Genomic DNA, 24,149 nt, shown 5'->3' with positions numbered 1-24,149 from the left:
CACCCAGGAGTTTGAGGTTATATTCTTTATTGTTAATTCTCATAAGAAACTGTTACTGTTAGCTCAAACTGGCATGACCCAAGATCTTGTAGTATTCAGGAACTTCTATTTTACTCTATTTGAGTCATTGAGAATAAAAATTGTATAAATTCAGAACGTATATTGGTATACATAAATGTATAAATTTATAAAATATACATTGGTCCTCCCCAATCTTATTTTATCACCAAAAATAATTTAAAAACACCTCTCTTTTATGCAAAGGTCTTGAAAATATTAAGTCGTATTGGCTCCCAGATGAGTCCTTGTTTGATTTTACTCACATTCTCCTTTCAGCCCAGCAGTTCTGTCCTCAGTACACACTATTGTTATTGCCCCTTTAGCCACTGCTGTAGCTGAAAAGCTTATTATCTAGTTTGCCATGACTCTGAGTGCAGCTACAGGGTCTGCAGCCTAGTATCCTCACCTATGGGTTTGACTGCCTTTGCTCAAGGCCACCTCTGACCTTGCAGGGCCATGTAACCTTGTGTCAGGCAGTGTGACACAGAGCTTGGAGAAACCTTGTTGGTTTCCCACTGCATTTAAGGAGTAGATGCTGCATTTAAGCTCAAGCCCTTGTCCTCAGCCTCAGACTGTTTTACATTGCAGCTACATCTATGCCTTGCTTTGCACCTTACTGATCCTGACCTTGATTTGCAGACTTGACCTCTTGGCTTGACCTCAGATCTGTCTTCTCCCTATGAATCTGTCTGGAGATCTGTAACTTTGTTTGATCCTGGTTATCACCCTCAGATCTGTTTCTCCTGCATTTGTGTACTGTGGGATCAAGCCCTGGTGTTAAGGCCAGTGCCCTGCCTGCCTCAGTGATGTCACTTCAGCTTCCAACTTGTTTCTCCTTTCGAGGCAGCCCCCTCTTGTTGCTTCTTGACACAACTTGGCATTTTATAGTATGAAATTATTTCCTGTGGATCAGAGGTGAAAAATCATTGAATAGGTCAGTAGGTCATCCTGGCATATCTTGCCTCTTGGTGTCCCCAAACTATTAAAGTTTATAGCTCTGGTGCACAGTGAGTTAGTGCACAGTGGCTCTGATAGGTGATGGGGTTACCTGGGTACACCAGCAGTGTCGCTGAACTGAAACAAGGCTTTCTCACAACACCTTCTCTTAGTTAAAGACTACACAGGCTCAACAGCAGGAAAAGCTGGTTCAAATAAAAGCTCAGGCAAATAACATGTTGAACATGTATTTAATATTGGTGTAATACCGGTATTTGGAGAACTAGAGACCCCTACAACCAATCTGCTATTGATCTTAAATTTACAAGTCATGGAGATATTTTGCAGATACCTCAGATCTAATGAGACCTTTACACAAAGCAGCAAAGGTTTCTGCCTTCAGGTCTCACTTTCAGTTTCTACAGTCTGCCTCTGAAGTATTACCTCAAACTCACCGCAGCGCTTGCACCTTTTGGAGCCCTGGAAAGAATTTCTTCAGTTGGGGGAGTATGCAACTCATGCTGGTATGGCTTTCATTCAGTGGCTGCCACCATGCTTGACCAAATTCAACCAATAAATGGTTGATCAACCCAGTGTCAATGTAGTCAGATCCCTACGTATGAAACTGGCATTGAATTCTCCAAGTTACTGCCATATACTCGGGGTGAAGAGTTTTTACCTTATTTGTTGTACTTAACAATTCCCTAGCTTACTCCTCTTGCATATATGCACAATTCCTTGCAGTCAAAATTTTTGCATGAAGGAAATTGCAGAGAGAGAAGCAGTCAGAAAAAAGAAGTGTCTGTTACTGCTTGTAGGGAAACAGTTTATGGACTAAATAGTGATAGTGATAAAACTGTGGAGAGAGTCATAAACACCATTTCCCTCTTTGTCCCTCCCAGCTCCCTGACTATGTATACTTCCACAACAAAGCAAATAGTTGACAAGATGAAAATCATTGAGACGAACCTTGAACTTGGGTTTTCCAGTAAAAAGTGCAGAAGACCACACACACATCATCTCTTGGCAAGAGGACTTGCCAAGAGGAGTATTTTCCATCGACTTACGAGTGACAAATGGCAGAGTCGTACAAGAGCATTATTGTTGCTGCCCTGAGCAGGGAGAGCAGTTTCCCAAAGGCCGTGGAAGCAATGAGTGTCCAATAACAGGACTCCCAGAAGCAGAGCCCAGGCTGTTCGGGGTGAAACCTCAGAAGCGAGCAGTCAGTGTGAAGAGAAAGAACGTCAGTTCGGAGTGGGATGACAGGGACAGAAACAAATAGGCTGCGTGGTTGAAGGCAACAGTCTATTATATGCAAAATGCAGCGTTCTTCGAACTTGGGGTTTGAAGTGACAGACAAATTTACCAACAGAAAATGCTGTGGTTTGAGAGCTGAAATAGACTGTACCAAACTCAGGCTCGCACATGCTTATCCCCAGCCTTACTCAGTGTTGATTCCAGCAAGTAAAGCTGTGTATGAGTGCATAGATACTGAAGTATTTATTTCAGTAAATAAATATAATTGCTTAATCTCTATGTGAAATACAAGGAATGCTCACTTTCAAGTGCAGTGTTACAAGACTTCTGAAGATGCAGGGTTGACCACGCAAGTCAGAAACAGCCTGCCAGCACAATCCTGGTTTTGTGCCACAGATACGCTGTGAGTTCAGCCCACCTCATTCGTTCCAACAGCCTATGATGTTCTTTCTCAGTGTGCTCTCACGCAGGTTGGAAACCTCTCTGTTCCATGATGAAACCTGGTTTTTAACAGTTTCTGGGGTTTTTTTTTAAAGCATTATTTACTTCAGGAAAACTATGTAACAGACTTTAATCAACGTTCTATTTTAATGCAAAGCTAATTTTTCCTTTATGCAGTGATACAGATTTTTTTCTCGTCATAGGTGGCTATCAATGACATATTACTCCCAGGCACAGCAGGAAAAACATGTTTGACTCACTTCCAATCCTCATTTCCTGAATGCCTTCCCGGAAAGCTCCTCGACACCCCCCCTCACCCCCCCAGCACAGGTATTTTTTCTCTCCCTCAGATAACCCGATAAATACTCGAGATGGCGAGGACACTTCCAGCCGGCAATACTTCCCAACTGGCGGGAGCGGCCGTCGGGCGGGCACGTGCTGCCCTCCTCGCGCGGCGCTCCAGCCACGTGTTCCCCCATGGCGGCGCCTCCACGGCGCTCCCGACTCGCTCCCTTCCCGATGCGCGCCCCTTCCTGCGGGGGCTGCGCTCGGCCCTCCGGCCCCTCGGTGCCTACCGGCCCCTCTCGCTCTCCAGCCGCCCCGGGAGCGGCGGTCTGGCGGCGGGGCGGGGTGTGCGGGGGGGACAGGGGTGTGTCCTGCTCCCTGCGCTGGACACCGCGGTGTCCTGTCCCGGGCCGCCGCGGCTCACTCGCCCGGCTGTCCCGCGGCGGGACGGTTCGGCAGCTCGGCTGCCCGGGAGCCATGGCACGGGAAAGTTTGCCGCTCCTTCTGCTCCTGGCAGCGCTCGGCAGCCGAGGCCAGTCGCCATCGCCGCCGCCGCCGCTGCAGAGAGGTATAGGGGAGCGGGGAGCCCGTCCGTGCCTCACCCCCTGGCCGGGGCTGCGGCGGACAAGAGGGGGAGGCGACCTTGCCACCAGCTCGGGAGCCCTTGTGGTGACGGGAGGGCCGAGGGGACGGAGACCGAGCGTGAGGAGTAGCCCCCAGCCTGCAGAGGGGCCTCGGCACCGCCGCCGGTACCTCTGTGGCCGGGCCGCGGAGGGGCTGTCGCGGGCGGTCCCGCGGGGCGGCCGGCGGGAGCTGCGCTGCAGCCCCGGCACATCCCGCATCCCGCTGCCCTTCCCGGTACCGCACACACGCGCTTGATGTCCCGGCTCAGTTGGGCTGCGCTGTGACTGAATGCGGAGGGGGGGCAAATCATTGTCGCTATAGTTGAGGGGAGGCTGGAGGATGTGTCCTTGTTCCCGAAGAGTCGCATAGTCGCTACGGGCTGATCTGCTGGCAGCCCTCCTCCACCCGGGGTGTGCCCATCTGTTGACATCTCTGTGGTGGGGGAAGCTTAGCATTGAAAGCCCGGGCTGCTTTTACTTCAGGTGACAATTTGATGCTCTTATCCCGGTGTTATAAACTAACCACGACTGAGATGGGGACAGAATCAATTGTATGGGTACATGCATGGGCAGTCAATGTCTTACATATACCATCATCTTCTTTATACAGCGTTTAGGTGTGTTGACACTACTGGGGTTTTGTTTGTTTTTTAAGTTGGTGTTCTGTGTAAAGATCAAAAAGGGTGTTGTACAGGTATGGGAGAAATAATCTTTATTCAATTTCTCAGGTCTCATAGGAAATCCTTAAAAGCATTGTTCAGCTCACAGTATTCCTTCTGGTGCTTACATTTGCTGCTCTTTACATTTTTAGCCTTGATGAAATGAATTCAGTGAGGAGATACTGTGGGTGTGTCAAAATAAAACTAATTAAAGCCACTGGATTAACAACTAGCTTCCCTTTGACCCTGATGTCACACTGTAGGCTGAACACTATGGATTAGGAATTTTTACAATTTGGGGTTTACTTTGGAAAACATGGTGCACTGACGTTTCATGAGAAAACATATCTCAAACAGCTGACTCCTTAATATGAATTTTACCATGTGAGGATAAACGACAGTTGATCAAGTATCTGTGCAGATAAAAATTCATCCAGAATTAGACTGTGTTTAGATGATGATTTATTGGGAAACATTGAAGACTGAGATTTTAAAATTAGAGAATTTAAAATATAGTAAATTTCCTCTTGCTGTTTCTTTTTTTTCTTTTCTTTTCTTTTTTTTTTTTTTTTTTGCCTGCCAGCTAATTCATTTTTCAGCTAGAAAAATAGTGATTTCACATTTCTTTTAGTATTCTCTCACTCACATACATGGAGATACTTTTGGAGAATATCCTCTTCTTTATGCAGTACCATTTTTTTTAACCTCTGCGGTGAAGGGATATGTTCATTATTTTCCTTTTAAATTAGCAGTGGGTGTCTTTGGCGTTCATTTGCTGCATCGCTGATATTATGTTATAACTAAATTCTGGTAATCCAATGGGGAACACTACAGCTTTTAATTAAATGTTAATGTGCTGATGAGACCTTCTAAACTTCACAGTTGAATTCAAGTGCTGGCCTGTCAAAGTTTTATGCCATTTACTGTCTTCAAAATTTCTAAAATCTTTTACAACTGCTAGGAGGTGCTAGCACTATGTAGCTGTCACTATGTTGCTCAGGCAAAGAGGTAATGAACTCCTCTCTAATGCGAAAAGTTTGAAAAGTCTGACTTCACTGGAGCCTCGAGGGATTTTTAGCAAGTACAAGAATGTTACTGGACCCATGGTTTATATATTTAGACTTACAACTTTTGTTTTTCCACTTAATAGTTATTTGGTAATAACCATAACATTGTATGGTAAGTATTGCTCACTAATTGTTAGCATCAGTCGGATGTCTGCGGAGAAAATTATGTAACAGAGCTGCAATGCTTTGAAAAACAGTATTTGAGACATGACAATGAATTCCCATGTTGTTTTTTAGAACAGAACAGTTCAAGAACATTTTGCACCTCAAAGATGAGAACAGTCTGTATTTCTTTTCTTGTTGCTGTTCTTGTTACAATTTTTTTTCCCCATTTTTAAATTGTTAAAAGATTTACTGTGGTCAGAAACCTGGAGTTAATTTTAAATTTTTTTGGTTTGGGTTTGATTTATTTTTTCAGCTACACATTATTAGTTCTTTTGTTTTTTGAACACTAAGTAGTCATGTAGAATTTCTCTCATGGCTGAACCCCAGCCATTGACCAAGCACCATGCAACCCCTTACTCACTCCCACCACAGTGGGATCAGGGAGAAAATCAGAAAGGTTAAAGCTATAAAACTTGTGGATTGAGATAAAGACAGGAAATGCAAAAGCCACGCACTCGAACAAAGCAAAACAAGGAATTAATTCACTGCTTCCCATGGGCAGGCAGGTGTTCAGCAATCTCCAGGAGAGCAGGGCCTCATCATGCATAACTATTACTTGGGAAGACAAATGCCATCACTCCAAATGTCCTGCCCTTCCTCCTTCTTCCTCCCACTTTATATACTGAGCATGATGTCACATGGTATAAAATATCCTTTTGGTCAGTTTGAGTCACCTGTCCTGGCTGTGTCTTCTCCCAACCTCCCACGCACCCCGCTCTTCTCACCAGCGTGGCAGTATGAAAAGCAGAAAAGGCATTGTCTCTGTGTAAGCACTGCTCATCAATAACAAAAACATCTCTATATGATCATTGCTGTGTTCAGCACAAATCCAAAACACAGTCCTATACCAACCACTGTGAAGAAAATTAACTCTACCCCCGCTGAAACAAGCACAATTTCGCAGAAAATAGAAGAATCAGAACCAGAAAGGCATGTGCGTTCTGTAACAGTGTTTCTTAATGATATGCATAACTTGAAGTCATACTGAAGTGCTATGTAATATTCCTTTGAATCTTGAACCTTGGTTCCATTCTCTGTGGAATTTGAGAAAATCAAAAGAGTAGTTTAGAAAGTAATGAATGACTTGCTTTTGGTCTTGAACTCATGGTTTTATTAAAAGGTCTAAGTGTCTGCCATGAGACAGAATGGAAGTTATTTGTCTGTGAAAGGTGTGAATAGTAGGGACAGGGCTAAGGAACATACACTGCACAGTAACTTGATCTGTGGTGCCAGCTGCTGACATCAGTGGAGATAATTCATGAAGTACAGGTGCTTTTAGCATGTGTGGAAGGAAGTGTAAGTTGACTCCAAGAGGTGGTGTGTATAGGATGCTTATAATGTCAAAGTGAAATTTCTCACCGAGAAATGAGGAGTGAAATCAGCCTGGTGTTAACAGAGTATGACTAGTGTCAGTCTGTTAGGCAATGGATGGTGGCAGGTTGGTCAATATTTTTATGTCTATCTGTAGGTGTGGGTTTTTTAAGCAAGTTTCCAGGGAGTTTAGTTCAAAACTGTATTCTCCCTGTTATTTCATGGAAATGAGGAGTTACAAGATTCCTTCCCACACACAAGCATGTGTGCATATTGTATCCTGTATTCTGAAAAGTCAAGAGAGAAGGCTAATGGGACATAATTTTAATATTTCAGATACTAAGAATGAAGAATGTTGTGTAGACTTAGATTCTGTTTCCCAGGATAAAAAATGTCCAGATGCTTTGTTAATGAAATCTGGTAAAGCAAAAGTCAAGTTTCCTATTTCTTCATAGGGACCTCTTTGAAGTAAGGTCAATTTCAAAAATGACCAAGGCTACTTAGCTGTAATCTTGAAATGGAAAGCATTTCTATAATGGATAATGGCATTTAAACATTCAAAACATTCTGCTGACTTTATTTGGAGAACAGAACTTGTTAAAGATTTAGTTGCTAAAATTTGCATTCTACTTTCCTGAGAAAACAGGGCTTAGGTGATTGTTTATTAGCTTGTTCTCAACCTAAATAAATTTTGAATCTGTTGTCCAATATCAACAAATATGAAAACAATGTTAAAGTCTTTAGGATACAATAAAACAATGTAAAAATCTTTAAGATACAATTACTGAAAATCCATGGCTTTTTGAGAGAAAGAGTCCCAAAGTACTTTATCTTCTGCTAGAAGAAAGGTAGAATTTAACCATTATCTAATCCATTCAGTCTGTCTAAGTTAACATGTCTAGGACTCTGGATTCAAGAATATGAAGGAGAATACATCTATTGTGGAGGATAGGCATCTTACAATATGTAAAATTCTGTGTATTTTTTTTTTATTTTTAAAAAGGAGTTCTTTAATCAAGTTTCAGGATTTCATGACAGGTAACAAGCCTTGGTCACTGAAGGCATATTGCAGTATAGTACATTCAGTGTGTCCCTTTTTTACAGTCATTCTATATGCTACTGAATGTTTTGGGAGATAAATTTTTGGAAATCGTGATTTCTGATGGGGTTTTTTTGTGTTTTTTGGGGGGTTTTGTTTGTTTGTTTTTGGTTTTGTTTTTTGTTATTATTTATTTAAATGTGCGTGTACAAGACCATGATCAGTTCTAGCAGTATTTAGTGCTGCCTGATTAATAGGGATTAATCAGCCCCAAAATTTTGGGAGATGCTGCTCTCAAATATACATTGTGATTACATGTAATTTTTTACTTCAAAGCTGTTGTCCATATGACTTTCTGATAGTTTAATAACTGACTCAGGAAATGAAAGAAGAGGGAATTAATATATGTTTCAGGTTTAGAATGTGAAAAAGGAAAACGTAGTAATTAGGGGCCAGCCTAAGGTATTAGAAATAGGTAGAATTGCCCAGACTGACTGGAGACGTGAATATGTGAGTTTTTTGTGTACATGCTTTAACTAGAAATAACCACAGCCAAACTGAATGAGGCAGGCCTTGTACAAGAATGTGTGAATTTTTCCAAGCAACAATTAAGAACATAAGATGATAAGATGCACTTTATGTTTAGCACCCTTATTATTAATTTTTCCTCCAAGTTTTTTACATGAGTCATTCTTATTAGTCTTGAAATACTAAAGTCAGAACAGGGGTTCTTTAACCTGTTCCAGAAATCCTCTTTAAAATAATACTGCAAACAATCACTTTTAATTAATTCAGGCTGGAGGAAGGAATCCGCCCACACATGTTCTAATTTCTTATCCAGCTACTTGGACTGACAGTTTTTTGAGATTATAGTATTTTGGAATAAGAGACAGCATGAATTCCTGGTGCAGGGTTGTTTTTTCTTTTCTTCTCTTTTTTTTTTTTTCCCCTAGAAGTCCAGACTCCTTATATTTATAGGTCAAAAATGGTGATAGGACACAAATACATGCAAATGTGAACTGGCATGCCTGATTATCTCCTTTCCCTTCCCAACTTTTTTCATAACTCCTTAATTACTGGATATTTTTCTCCTGAATAAGAGTTTTGTTTAGAGTATGAGAGGTCATTATGTCACACACTTAGGCTACAGTAACAATAATATAGACCAAATCTTCCTTACATATGTAAAATACATTATGTTTGTTAAACTTTATTCCATGCATGTGTTTTAAATGGGAAAGTGAATTCTTTATGTTTGCCAGTGAAGCTATTTCATGAGCTGGCTCCTGCTGGTGTTATTTATTCTCTTTTATCAGCCGCTGTTGATAGCCAATTCCTAGTTCCTGATTTTCTGCAGTTTCTATGTTTTCTTCAATCCAAAAATGTAGATAAAAGAGCTACTGAAGTAAATGACAATGATTTTGGACCACTTCTGTACCATAGATAAGGTTGAGATTAGACTTTTTGTTTTTACAATTTATTTTTCTTAGAAAAATTATAAGATTTCCAGAAAAAATAACTTGGATTTGAGTGATTTTTGTACTGACAAATAATAAAGATCCCTCAGGAGTCTTACAACGCTCAAAACAAATAGCTGTTACTACCCACAGTTTTTGCAGCAGTTCAGTGTCCATTAGTTACACCTTAGCGTCACAAGGATTTTCATAGGACTCTTGCTCCCTGCCAGATTCCTCTAGCAGACATTATCGTTGAATCAGACCTTGTAATAACATTAGACTGTAAAGCAGCTGTAGCAGTATTATGCCAGGGAACTCTTGTGAAACCTCAGGAAGAATAATGAACATTCCTGCAGAGTGGATTATCCAAATACCATTACAATGCCTTGTTCCGTCCCAACTGACGTGTGTATCTACTACTTTCATAATTCATGGATTTAAGATGTAATAAAAAAGAAAATTACCTAAAAGTGAACGGAATAGTATTAAAAAATATTTTTATAACTATATAAAAATGAATTTTTTTTAATGGCAAATTGTCATTCTTCACCTACCCCAATGAGTGGGGGTGTTCTTTGAGGGCAATTAGAAAGAATCAGAATGATGAATGCCTCTAAATATACTGTAGTGTATTTCCCACTGCTACAGGAAAATGGAGTAAAGCTGGGAACTGGCAATTGGGAGCTTAGAGGTGCAAGAAAAAGAAATCAAAAGCACTGTTTTTCTGCACACTTCCAGTGGTAGTAATAGTTTATTTAGGATTCAGTTTGGTTTTCTGCATAAATCCTAACTCCACAGATGAACCCTGAGAGTTTTTAGTGCCACTTTCACTCAGGCTACCTTTAGGTTTTGATGGGAGATGCTGAACATGGCAGTTTGTTACTCTCTTTATGCTGGATGCTCAACAACCTGTAATCCCATTCCACAGAAATGTCTGGGTAATCTCTATTACAAAGAAATACATTATATATTAACTTTCCTGGAGTATGTCCTGCACTGGGAATGCAGAACTATTGCTATATATTTGTTGCTGAATAACTTTTAGACTGGGATAAGGAATAAATAAATAGTGTTATTTTTACATATTGCTATGTTTCTGAATATGTATGATAAAATACTATGCTGCAGTGATAAGTATTTTTTGATTAGTGCATTTTTGATTTGTGCATTTTTGAAGCCTGTCTGTAATGGTGGGAACACGAATAGTCTGGATTCCTCTGAAAGCTACAGAGTTCTACCTAACAAGAAAAAGTTTACAGAGTACAAAGTAACATAGTAAAATATAGAGGGCTTTTGTATTTGATACATGAAACCACCAGTAACAGAACATGTGTGTTTGTACAAACCCCAGAGCTGGTGATTTGAATGTGGTGAAGTTGCACATCTAATTTAACTGTGTGAATTACACATGCATTTTTTGTAGTGTCAACAAAAGGATGATTGCAGACCATCACAAGTACATTTTGTTTGTTAAACCTTGAGCCATCATTGACAATACTGAATTAATTAATGTTACCTGAAAAAACAATTCTCGATACCATTTCATCCCTGTGGATAATTTTTAGTTCACCTTTTATGACAATTGTGGAAAAATCCCAATTGTGAATATAAGAATTCCCATATATAGTGCATGGCATAAAACAGAGTATGCTACTCATTGACTTTTGATTTTGGTACAACTGGAGAATATCTTCTGTTAATCATTCCTTTTTAAAGATGATTGAGCCCTCACACAAAAAGGCTTTTTTTACCATTGGAAGCCCCCCCCCCCCTTAATTGAATAATATATTTGTAATATGCACACCAAATTATTCACTTAAGCACACTGTCTTTCTACAGCTGGGCACAACCTTCTAAATTAGTTCCATTATGTTAAGGTTGTATGTTGTGTGGGTTTAGGGTTTATGCAAGTGTCACTTTTGGTATGCTTATGTAGTAAATATGGCAAATATTTTCTAAATTCAGAGTAGGTGGGAAGCTTTTACATGCATACCCTATAATCACTGATTATGCATGCAACTTCAGCTTCTTCCCCCTGCTGCAGCTTTGACATAGAGAACATGACAGTCATTTACCAGAAAAATTAATAGTTAAATGCTTGTATCAACTTCATAGCTTGTTAACTAGAGGGTAAAATGCAATGAACCTGTTTGCCATATTAGTAGGAGTTATTTAAAACTGACTTTGAAACTCATAGTTTAATTGGTGAAAGAACTTCTGTGGAATATAAAAGTGTTGGGGAGTGCAACAATAAGAAATCAGCTTCATCTTCGTCGGGAGCTTGAGTCAGTTCTTGGGGAAATGAGACACTGTCCCAGAAGAATAAAGTAGAACTCAAGTTGTTAGACTAGATCATTTGTATATTTATTAAAGATAGACCTTATCTTTGGTCAGGGTTGTTAGTCTCATGATTTCACTTTGGGCTGTTGTTCTTAGATGATAATATCTAAAGGAATCAGTGGATACAACTGTGCTCTAATGTATTGGTTCTTCGTGATGCTAACACATCTGTGGTTGTTTGTGCAGTACTTTGCTTCCACCTACAATATCTATTTGTTCAAAAACATCTATTTAAATGTTCTATGATTCAGAGGTTCTTATGTAACTACTTGTTCTGCTGGTCTGCTTTTTGCCTTCACCTTGATGAAGTCCCATAATATCATTCAAAGTAGTAAAATTGCATGTGAGCCACTAGAAAGAGAGAGATCAATGCTTGGTTTAGTACATTATTTTGGACACTGTAAAACTGCATGTATAGTTTTTGTGCACTGTTTCTATGTTTTCTATTACCTATAAAATTTGTCACCTTTGTGACTTTTGAGCACAAAGCTTGCAGATACACAAGTTTGCACAGTTTGTCAGTGGTTATCTTAAAAAAACATTGCTTGAGGAACATAAGATACTTTTTGAGGGAAAAGTTTGGGAGACAAGGACTATTTATGCCTATCTGTAAGAATGAAATAAAAATAGTTTAAAATTCTGTGAGATGACTGCTAAGAAATGAAGGTTTTTGCTTCAAGAATTACCTTTGCTGATATGAAACCTTGTCTTTATATTCCAGGCTCTTTAGGACTAAAATAGAAGTGCCATATAGGCAGAAATAAAGTAGTTGAAGAGAAGAACTGTGGTGATGAGCAAACCAATGAAACATACACAGTAATTTCTGATTGTGTTTAGCACTATAGATGTCACAGATAGCTAATGTGCTCGGATTTTGATCTAAACAGCAGATGAAGGAGGAAAGAAATGCTAATTTATCAAGTTATCAACTCTGGATCTAAGATTTGTTGTTAGCGTGAAAATGTTTGAGGAACCAGCTTTGATATAGATTATTTAAGGCTAATAAATGGTATCAGCTCAGTAGCTCTAGGAGAAATAGGTATTTGAATCTGAGACTTATGGAAGGTTGTAAAGAACTTGATGTGAAAGTGCTGATGAAGTAATATCAGTATATAACTGATTGTTGAACAGGTTATATGAACAGCCTCATTAGAGGGGAAATGGAAGCCTGCAGATATGATGTTAATATTTAAAAATGCCTCACACAGTAAACTTGTCACTATAGTCTTAGAAATGAATATAGTTGTAGGCATAGTAAAGCATAGATTTAGTAAATACATGGATAAATATGTTGTATTGGCAAGACCCAGAGCAAGGTTTTCTTATTGTATGGGCAAGCTGTCAAAGCATTTGTACTAGACATATTAATAAAGGCTATTGTAGTAGACCTGGGTTTTCAGAAGAGCATTTCAGAATATGCCTGAATATCTTAAACTACGATATCACAGAAAAAGAGGAGAGAACTAAATTTATGGAAAAATTCATAAAGGCTTTGACCTGTCTGGGATGGAATTAGTCTTAAATTGAATTGGTAGATATGAACATTAGTTATATTGGAAGCTATTCAGTAATTTGTTGCAATCCTAGTAGTGGTCTGCAGAACTGCTCTTTGTCACTTAACGTGAGAAAATGCAACATTCCGTTAAACAGGGTGCAGTCAATTTTTTATGACTTGGTTATTAAAGATCCAGTAACTAGTAAGTGTTCTGCTGTATCTAATTGTAAGGTGCTGTGAGCCATCAGGAATTCCAGTTCTACAGACAGTCATTTATAGACCATCACTTTTCATGTGAATCTCACCATCTCTGTGAAATATGGGACGATTGTAGACAGTCTGCTTCAAAAATGGTGAAATCTGTTGTAGCTTGAATGTAGACTGAGGTTTTAATCGTTCACCTTGGTTCTGTGCATTTGTGAAACAAACCACTTGCACATTTCTCACGCAAGAAATTCTCAGTCTCACTTTTCCTTAATTTTATTTGCAAAAATTTTCATGGAAAGACTTATGCCTGGAAACATGAAGAAGCACAGCACAGAAAATGTCACTGAACAGGCAGTTTGAACAAGTTAGGAAAAGTAAGGCTTTGGTATAAGTTGTTGCAGAGTGAAAACAACTCCTATTTTAACATGGTCTTTAACTACTACCTCTCTTCCTCTGCTATTATGAGTCTTTATTGCATAGAATCACAGAAGGATTGGAAGGGACCTTAGAGATCATCTAGTTTCAATGTCTTTGCCATGGTCAGGGACATCTCCCAGAGGACCATGTTCTTGATGCTCCATCCAAACTGACCTTGAACACTGGTGGCATTCACCACTTCTCTGGGCAAGCTGTTCCAGTGCCTTACCACCTTCACAGTAAAGAATTTCTTCTGTATATTTAACCTAAATTTCCCCTCTTTCAGTTTGAACCCATTAATCCTTATCCTATCAATACAGTTCCAGGCAGTTACAGTTCCAACCAGTTCCAAGCCTGGCTTCCATGTAGGCCTTCTTCATTCACTGTAAGGCTGCTGTGGGGTCTCCACACAACCTTCTGTTCTCCAGGCTGATCAGGCCTGATGTTGCTGTTATGACAATACAGAGTTTTCTTCCCAGTAATTATTGCATGAGCTATCAGTTGTGTGCTGAAGAAGCTGACTGGCTGAGCAGTGTTTGCCTAAAATTACTTGATATACCCCTAAGGTCAAATGTGACTGGGAGTCTTTATGCTGTCACTTCAAACATGGTTCGTGTAGGGCACTCTTATACTCTCCTTAGAGCCACATGGAATAGAGTTGTTTCCAGAAATTAGAAGGAATTTTGGCTGAAAGGTATGAAAATAAATACTTCCAATTAACTGAAAACCCATTGATAAATTAATCCATTAATTGATCTAAGTATTTTTGTAATATAACATTTGGTTTCAAAGTGAGTCAACATTATTAGGACAATCTAGAATGAGATGAAATTAATCTCCTCAATCTGTTTCCTAAACTCAAGTAATTATTAAATTTCATGTTAAAAAGCCATTCTATTCTGCACAGCAGACCTTTAAATCACTTCTGGAATTAGTTTAAAAATGTAGCATCTGTCTACAGTATGACAGTTCCTGTACAATTATTTTCTAGAAGTGAAACTGAACTTATGTATTCCCTGTTAAACCAAATCCACACAGAGTCCAACAAAATAATTTTCTTTCATTCACTACCTGATTTTTCTTTATCTGATAAAAATTGTGTGATATGTACTCATTTTAGAGTGAAAGTTAGGTTTGCTCAAAGTTACAGTGAAATTCTTACTGGCTTCCTTGTGGCAAGACTTGAATTCCAAGTCATTATAGAGGGAGCATACAATGCAGAACATAACATTTTGTTCTGTCTTAATGTTCTGCTTAACATATTTGTGTGTAAGCTGTTTATTTCTACAATGTCTGGAAGAACATGAGGGGCCAGAGAGTCCCAGGGGTGTCAGAATGAATTGTTAAACTGAAGTATTAGCTATAGTTGAAAACTAAGGAGTGAGTGGCTACAGAGAGCTATTAAGAAGTATTTAGTGTTGTTTCTTGTTTAAATGAGGCTTTGTTTCCATATTTGTATCAGCTCCCTCGACTCTATAAAGATACCTTAGCAGTAAACAAACCAACTAACTTTTAAGATAAACTAATTGTGGAAATAGTATGCAAGGGAAAGCTCTTTAAAATTACACATACAGATCCATCCGTAGGAGACTTTTGTTAGGAATTAAACTTTCCTGTGTTGAAGTTAAGATGTTTTCACTGTCTCAGCTGGGATGAAGAAACAGCTGTTCTAAGTCTGTGAGGATCAAAATATTGACATGTCGTCAGATGGTACTTCTGGAATCCCACTGTTCTGTTTCATAAACATTAATCACTCCTACATATGCAGTTAGGAGTGTATCTATGTTTTTTGAAAAACCTGATGAAGGGTAATTCCAAATAGGTATATAATTCTCTATGTACAAATAATTCTTGTAATTTTTACCAGTGCAAAGAAACTTCAGCAAAGGATTCAGCATTTCTTGGATAAAGTATCTTAAGAAGTAAGTCTGAGGTTTTAGAGGCTTATTCTGAAAGAACTTAGATTAATTTTTATTAGCAAAGCTAATTGTATCTGACATCTTATTTTAGATTTCAAAGTGGATTTAATGTGTAAGAGTGTATTCAGTGTTATTGTACCTAAAGAGATTTTAAGATGTGATACTTGTCAGCCTTAGTTTCCCCTAAGAAATATAATTAACCTGAAAGTGAGTGTATTTGCTTTAATTTTTTTTTAAATTGGCAAGCACACACAAGCTGTTTCCTCCTGAATATCTTTTCAGCTTTGTTTTAAAACAAACCTTGAAATTTTAACCTATTTTAACTCTAGTTATTGTTGTTAGTGAATATTTTCTTACTAAAATCTTAAATCAGTTTTTATCCCCAGTGTGCTGTACTATACATTGGAGGACTTTGATTGCATCACAATATATATTGCTCTACCTAAGATGCAACATATATAATGTTTAGAATTACTCCATGTTACTGAGTTGCATTAAAATTCCAACCAAATAAATTATCTAGGACTTTTGGAATTTGGGAACAATGTTGAGTGAATCTGTGTTTTTGATAATAGACTATGGGTGTAGGACTGAGATAAAGACCATGTAGTTTAAAGCAGACAGATGGCCCTTAGACATGACCTAGCTGTGTCAATATAGACTGTAAGGAGAAACAATGAGATTGTAGCTATTCTGAGGTACTTTGCTTTTTTAAATAGTATTAAGAACATTCTTGAATAGAGACAGATCGTATTTCCCACCCTTGTAAGAAGTCTTTTTGTGTTCATTCTCTATGGAATGTTTCTGCATAACTTCCATTAAATTGAAATTACTTATGTCTGTCTAAAATAGATGTGTACATGGAAGGTGAGCTAAGCTGTTCTTTCCACATTCATAAATGAGACTTGTACAATGCTATTTAGATAAGTGCATTGTGCTTTTGATATAGTGGATGTATAATGGAATACTGAATTAATTTTATTATTCTATTAATATTATTCAGTCTAGTAGGTTCATGTCTTCTGCCTACAGGTGAACTTCCCCTTGGATCTGACAGTTTACTTGATACAAGACCTGAAAGGGAAAGATGAGGTGCACTCAGCCCGATAAAAAAGGCTCAGCAGTATTATTTTAATAGACCTGGAAACAGAAGTAGTGCTTCTCTTGAAAATATGTTGTTGTCTGAGAAACACATTAATTTGTGCGCCAACCTGTATCTTTGTCGGAAGTGACAGTTTTTATGTTTTTTTTTTTTACAAAGGAAGAGGCTCTCTTTTCAGAATGTACTTTTGAAAAATAGCAACATTTCTGAAGTCAGGTGCTCTATGGTTTATTATTGCATTCAACAAATTGAAATGTGCAGTGCGGGATTATTTGTTTTCCTTAAAATTTGTAATTGATCTGCTTGAATCCTCTGACCCAAACAGAGAGAGTCTGTAGTCAAGTTTCCTTCCCAGATATGAGTATTCTGGCACAATATTCCAGAAAACTCTTCTGGGTGATGTTTTTTAAGCAATACCTGCCATCATGCACAGATATGTATACTTCACATGTATTTTGTTATTGCAGTCTTTGTGAATATGGATTATTAGCTCCATATGTATCAGTTGACTAGAAAAATAACAACGTGGCAAGTATGTGGTTTTAAAATAAGATATTTGTATTAGGGCAATCCTTGGTGGTGTGGAGAGAGTGGTGAAACTGGCCGCAGAAAGAAGTGTGTAAATAGTTAGAGATACTGTTCTTTGTTTAAGACTACTACACTTCCAGTGTTCTTGTTCTACAAATACTTGTGTGCTAAGTATAGGATTTTTAATAAGTACCCAGTTATTGTTAGAGGAATACTTGGTGTTTGCAGAGTCAGACCCTAGAAGGACAAGTAATGCATGAAGGATGTAGAAGTTTAGTGGCCTTCTAAATCTGATCACAGCCTACTTTTTTGTCTTTGATAACAAACTCTTGGAAACTTGATATTTGAACAACAGAAAGAGGAAGTTATAAATTGAAATAAAGGTTAAAAAGTAATGCCCTACATTTGCATCTGGATTTTGTTACCCGTCTTAAAATGCTACCCAGTGCAACAGCATGCTGCATGGGAAATCTGATAACACTGTGAATCTTTCAACTTTATGCATTCTAATCTGAGTGTGGTTTCCTGTAGTATTGCTGATATGCCAGATAAAACAAGCTTGGATCCAAAATCAACCTCTGTTATAAATGGATGCTCTCTGTTATCCCTATTTGTCCTGTAATCCGTGATTAACTGTTCCCTAGCAAAAAGGGAAAACCATTATTGTGTTCCATTTTGTGTGTAGACTCGTTTCCAAATGGGAAGCAATTGCTGTTTACATGACTGTTTTGGTCAAGTTCAATTATGTATTATTTTATGATACATTTAAGTGTAGAAATACTTTTATTCAAAGCAACATCTTCTGGATTACTAACTGCTTTCATTTTTCTTCAACGGACATAAAACTTCACTGTGGTGATGAAAATACTGTAATTTGGCTTCCTCTGAGTGAGTTTTTTTTATTTAGTTGAAATGATATGCAATAGATTACATATGAAGAATTAACCTATAGCAGCAAAATTTAGTATGAACAAATAAAATTAATTATTCTGCTGTCTCTCAATGCTAAATAGGATTTGTGAAAAAAATACCAAGATCTGGTCTTTTCTGTTCCTTTTTTTTTCTGTCTGAGCAGACTTCCATCAGATGTTTAGATATTAACTCCAAAATCCACATTTCTTATTACTTTAGTGTTTTTCTGCTTTAAAATATGTAGAGTTACACAGTAGTCCTCCCATCTCACTTAAGGATTTTCATATTTGTGAAGAAACAGGAAAGTTTGAGAGGAATGCTGCTCTCTTATGCTATAAATTTCTTAATGTTATATTTCTCTAACAAATCAATAAAGCATTTCAAAAGCATAGTCAAAAAAAAAAAAAAAGAAACCTACCGCAGAAAGCCAAGCTATTGAGACATGAAGTGCTGGGGCAAGTATCTATACTAGTTAGTATTAGGCACGTAGCTTGATTAGGGAGGTGTTCTATTGATCATAAACATAGTTATTTTGTTTCACATGGAACTTCAGAGTACCAGTTTGAGGCACTCTGATTTGTCTTCTGAAGGAGACTTGGTCTTACCTAAACAGAGAGATTAACTGCCCCCAATTTAGATGCTTTACTTTCTTGCCTGATACCCTGATTCTGTTAGAAAAAAGGCAGGTCATGAGGAACGATCTAATACAATTGAATAGTGGATTATATAATTATTCATTGAGACCAATACTGTTTAGATAGAAGGTCAAAGTAAGAATAGCAATGAGAGAAAATATTGGTGAAGTTACAATATACTTCTCATGTTGAAAGACTAGACTAGACTAGTCTCCGTGGCTGAAAAATCATGCTTTCTTTTGTTCTCTGGACCAAATTAGTATTCAAAAATTCACAAGAAAACAGATTGAGTAAGAAATGTAAAAATGCCTACTCCCTTCCTCTCGTCAAGTCATGCGGAATTTGAACCAGTTCCTAAGAGATGAAAAGCATGTATTTAAATCCTTTTGGGCAAATACGGATCGATACTCTGTACTGAAGCTATTCGGTTTGTTTCAGCAATGTATTTCTGAAGCCTTATTAGAGGTGGAAGAGTGACAAAATTCACAATGCATGTACCACTTGGTGGAGCTGACAGTAACTGAAATCTTAGAAAGTAATTTTTGAATACTACAGGTTGGGCATATTTTGTCTCTAACTTGCTACAAGTACTGCAGGCATGCAAAGTTTATACAACATACAGAGACATAGAACTTAAGTTTTCAGTGGCAGAACTGGTAATAGAAACCAACTCCCAATATCTTCTGTAACCACTTTATTACACAGCTATATTCACTGAGAGTTAGACATGGTTTTAATTTGCTTTATAGCGCAGCTTTTCTCTGAAGAAATTGCATCAGCAAAATATTACTTGCAGCTGTAGTTACGGTTTAGGGCCATTAGTTAACAGTTGCTATTATGAAAGGACAAGGAAGCATATTTCTAGTTCTCATTTTGAAATGCATTCAAGAAGTAAGTATGATTGTGACTTTTGTAAACCCAAGGGGAGATAAGAGCAGGAAACACTTGTTCTTCTTATAGTGGAACAGTGTCAAAACGATAGTCTTCATCCTATAATAATTTAATTTCATCTGTCTAGACAGTGCAGAAAATTCTGCATGCACGTCAGGAAATTGAGGTCTGTAAAATATACTATACGTTGTAGAGTTAAAGTGTCAGGGAAGAGAGGAGGAGAACATGGCAGCTTTGATGTAGTGAGAACAACATGCTTAGGAACTCACAGTGGCAGAAAGAGAAGATTTTCGAATGTTGCTGTGTGAAGTTTACTGATTAGTTTTTTCCCAACTAATTTAATTTCTATCTTTCTGAAAAATAAATTAGCCCAAGAAATCAAAATCATATCTGGAACTTGGCTTCTGTATTTATAAGGCAAAGATAGTACTTAATGTCAAGTAATGATGTCTTAAAATTGAAATTTTCTGTATTATAAATACAAGACCAGCCATAAGGCATCCAAATTTGCAAGAACTGGAATATAAGCCAAATATACTAGAATACACACCACCAGTAGATAACTTTTCATGGCTATTTCCATATTTTTCTTTTTCCCTCCTTTCCCACTAGTCTTCTCTTCATATTTTTTTAGGGTAGGGAGGGTGTTTAAAATCTGATAGGTTCTTTGTAAACACTGATTTTTAACAAGGAATAGGTTGCCACACATCATGAAGCTTTCTGAGGAAAAATGGGAAAGTTTCTTCAGTTCTTTTCTCTAATCTCCAAGGGCACAGGATATGATCAGAATTTTTGGAAACCTGATTTTATATTGTAAAATGGAAATGTTGTGTTGCATTTGTGTAGCATGACAAAACCCAAATCTTGTTGTGGAGCAGCTGTGCATGATCTCCATTACCTTCAGAGAATAGGTGTGGTCCATGCTGACTACCTCACTACATTTGTGTAGTTTTATTTGAAAGGAACTTGGCAATCTTGTTACTGAACTTCAATGAACAAAGTATAATGTAGCTGTTTTCCTTTGAGATTTTCTTGTACATTGTGATCTAAAACTGAGCCAACAGAAGATTCTTGGCCTCAATAGCATCAGACATGACAAACAACTGTTGTTGGGAAGTCCTTTTACCCTTTGGAGTATATGAATTGCAATTATGCGTGACCTGGAGGTCAATGCTGAGGTTATGTGTACTGTGGAGGGGTCTTTTGGTACATGTGGCAAGTGGGCTAGCACAATTCAAATGACTTTTCAGCATGTTTAAATTTTTGGCTTGTAGAGGTTTGATAAGAGGGTTGAAAATTGGGAGAGGCAGTGTTTGTGGAGCCTTTTCCTAAACTCTCTGCAGCACATGGAACATATATAAAGATACTTGATGAGCAGAAGACTCTGTGGACATTTTTAAGGAATGTCATTAAGGTCAAATGAACTCCAGATACTTGCTTTTTTAAAGCCTTTTATTAGAACTCAATCATTTTTAATTAGGTGAAAGAGCCACAGCTCTATTTAAAAAAAATATTTAAGTTCTAATGGGCATAGTGAGGAGTTGTGGACACTTGATTTACTATTTGCACTCCTGAAAACTTGGATGCTGTTTCAAGATTTTGGAAGCCTGTTGAGTTTCTGGATCTGACCACCTGATGTGGTCTTTTTTCATGAATGGAGGAAACCTTAGCTTACAGACAAATTTAGTTAGGCTTAGAATTTTGAAAAAGGTATAATTTTCTTTTGCAGAGAAGAAAGATTCAGGCTTAAATGCAACAGTAGAGGTCTTGGAGTTCTCCAGGCACTGCTCCACTATGGTGTTTTGGTGTTCAGCATGGAGATAACAGGTGAAGACAGTCTGTGTGTCTGTTATGCTTGCACTGGAAGTCAAACTCAGGAGGATGTTACCCTTCATACTTTGACTTCTATTTCTAAAAAGCTATTAGATTTTGGCCTTGCAACTTATTTTCTTATGCTAATGCATGAAAAGCTAATGCTGCTTACATCTTTTTTATGTTGCTGTCATTTTTGTCTCTTTTTTTTCCCTCCCATGGTGCTCTTTTCTTCTCTTCTCCTATCTGAAATTTACTTGAAAATTATTTTGTATATAAATCCTACATTATATTTTCAAAGATGAGGTATGGGAAACTAAGTCTTAGTTTTGAGGCCCAGAATGTTCACTAGGCTGGATATTTCATTCCTTGAAAACCAGACACAGTGAAACACGGAGACAGCAGAAGGAACTAAGATGTTACACTGACTTCCCTGCAGATTAGGTAGTGAATTAGAGAAGACTTGTCAACTTGATGTTATAAGGCAAATCCCTGTAACTATGGACCTAGTGTCAAGCTTCCTATTCTGCTGGACTCTGTGAGATACAGGGCACTTTTGTCAGGGTTTTGTCAAGGTACTGTTATGCAACTTTAGGAGCTTCTTTAAATGTTGATTTTAACAGGGAATGAGGAGGAAAAAGTAAGTTACACACCTCTGATTTCAATTTTCTCATGAAGCTTCCACTTTGGAACATCTGTTGTTCTCCTGGATGAGACAATTTTGGTCATCTGTGTTACTAAGCCCCTCAAAAGTAAAAATTGACCATATACTTGGAGATAAGTACTTTCTCCAAGATCAGGGGCATTCCTACCCCTGTTTACAAGGACAAAGGTCCCTTCTCTTGCCTTCTCTTTGCCTTTCTCTCACTGTCACTCGCTCCCACTTCTCTCTCTCTCTCTTCCTTGCTCTCTACCTCTCTTTTTCTCTTCCTCTTTCCTTTCCTCTTTCTCATGTGTCTTGTATTGAAGCTTGTCAGCCAAGGGTGGATCTTTTGTTATGTAACAGTCTAAATAAAATAATGGTTGGTCAGTGCTTAATAGAAATATAAAATTTTACTGTTCAGTTTTAAGTGAAAATGCAATATAAACAAATATAGCTAATAGAAATATTTAATCTTCCACTCTGACACCTCAGATTCCTAATGCAATTTTTCCTCGGCAGGTCATATAGAGATTTCGTTTTAAGGTATCATCCAGAGTCTTCAGCATTAGGTATTAGAAGTAATTGAGGAGTTTGATAAGTCTGTATTACTAATCCTTGAAATTTTGGGAACTTGAATTATGATTCAGTTCATTGTTCCACATCCATTTAAATGAATGTCATTCATAGTGTGGAAGCTCCCCATATCCAAAAGCGAAGCAGTTTGGTCTAAGTTAGTCTTTGATGCTGTAGTACATCAGTACTTAAGAATGAGCAATATGAGGGTTATGGGAGGGGATGAAATTGTGTATTAGACCAACTGATTTACTAGTTTGTGGTAAAATGAATAAGCTTTAAGGGTGCACAAGTCTTTGTTCAGATACTAAAAGAAGGTACCTTACTAATACCTTTATCTCATAGAAAGATTCAGGAAAAGAAGTTTTAAGCTTCTGCAGCCTCTAACAAGAGAAACTGTTTGAAACTTCAGTAAATTCTCATAAAGTGACATTTGTGATCTGCTAATAGCTGCGTTCCCTTGGTATAGAACTCGATTCAGGACACTGTGAGAAACCTGACTTGCAGGTTTGGGGTGGTGAGGCTTATAGGGGAGGAAAGATCTTTAAAGAGATGAATGGTTGTAGTTCGATGGAGAAGTAAAAATTTCAGGAACATGAAATTTTCTTAAAGGCTTGTGAATAATGACACAGGTCTATTACGGACAGAAGTTACCTCTTCTGCATGCTGTAGATCTGTCTAGGCATTTAAGGAGCTAGTATATGTGATTATTTTCCCTCTGGGTGCTATTGCTATATGTGCTGTCTGGGATGTCCCATATATTTTTTTCTTTGTCTAAAGTACGCTCACAAGCTTTTTTAAAATATAAGATGCTCTACTCCATATTAAAAATCAAGATTGTTGTCTGTGGTATCTGCAAAGACATATATATTCATAAAGTAAAAAATATTCAGGCTTTAAAACTCACATAATAATTTAGATTAAAATGGCTAGACTTTGTCGTGGAGAACATTCTGCTACCTGCGATGTTACATAAAATGCCTTTTTGGGAGCATGAAATGACTACAATTACAGTCAATAAAGTATTGAACATTATAGCTGAACTACACTGAAGTTAAGCTGCATTTGACAAAGTCAACAAGTCAATAGAGTACAGCTAACTCCTTCCTTCCCTCCTATATTTGAGTAGTGATAAGTGCAGACATGTTGTAAAAGTGCAGATAAAGTGTATTTCTCTGCAGGTGATCTCAGTGGTACTCCTGTATGAAAGATACCTTGGCTGTAGTTCTATATATGGCAGCTATGGCCTAAACTAGGCATGTTCATTTGTAACACGATGCATACACAAGGAGTCTTCCGGGCAGTGGTTTCAGTGTTCAATATATTGTCTTAAAAGTTGTGGTGTTTTATTCAAATGTTATTTTTAAGTAAATGT

At 37.9% G+C, this 24,149-nt stretch overlaps 1 protein-coding gene across 4 annotated transcripts in view; it reads left to right on the top strand.

The window, feature by feature from the left end:
* Positions 1–3,366: 3,366 nt before the first annotated feature.
* LAMA2 (laminin subunit alpha 2) overlaps positions 3,367–24,149 on the top strand; it is a 357,383-nt gene continuing 336,600 nt past the window's right edge. For 2 of the 4 annotated variants that reach the window (XM_051792082.1, XM_051792081.1), the window contains exon 1: positions 3,379–3,547. In XM_051792082.1, coding sequence (XP_051648042.1) covers positions 3,457–3,547 — 91 coding nt within the window. In that variant the 5' untranslated portion in view covers positions 3,379–3,456. Of the gene's footprint in view, positions 3,548–24,149 lie in introns of all 4 variants that reach the window. The other 2 variants (XM_051792083.1, XM_051792084.1) reach the window with 2 other exon arrangements.

The sequence above is a fragment of the Manacus candei genome, unplaced genomic scaffold (assembly GCF_025592945.1).
Source record: "Manacus candei isolate 608988 ecotype Guabito, Panama unplaced genomic scaffold, ASM2559294v1 h1tg000034l, whole genome shotgun sequence".
NCBI lineage: Eukaryota > Metazoa > Chordata > Aves > Passeriformes > Pipridae > Manacus > Manacus candei.
The sequence above is the reverse complement of the archived record's forward strand: the minus strand, read 5'-3'. Positions and strand labels throughout refer to the sequence as shown.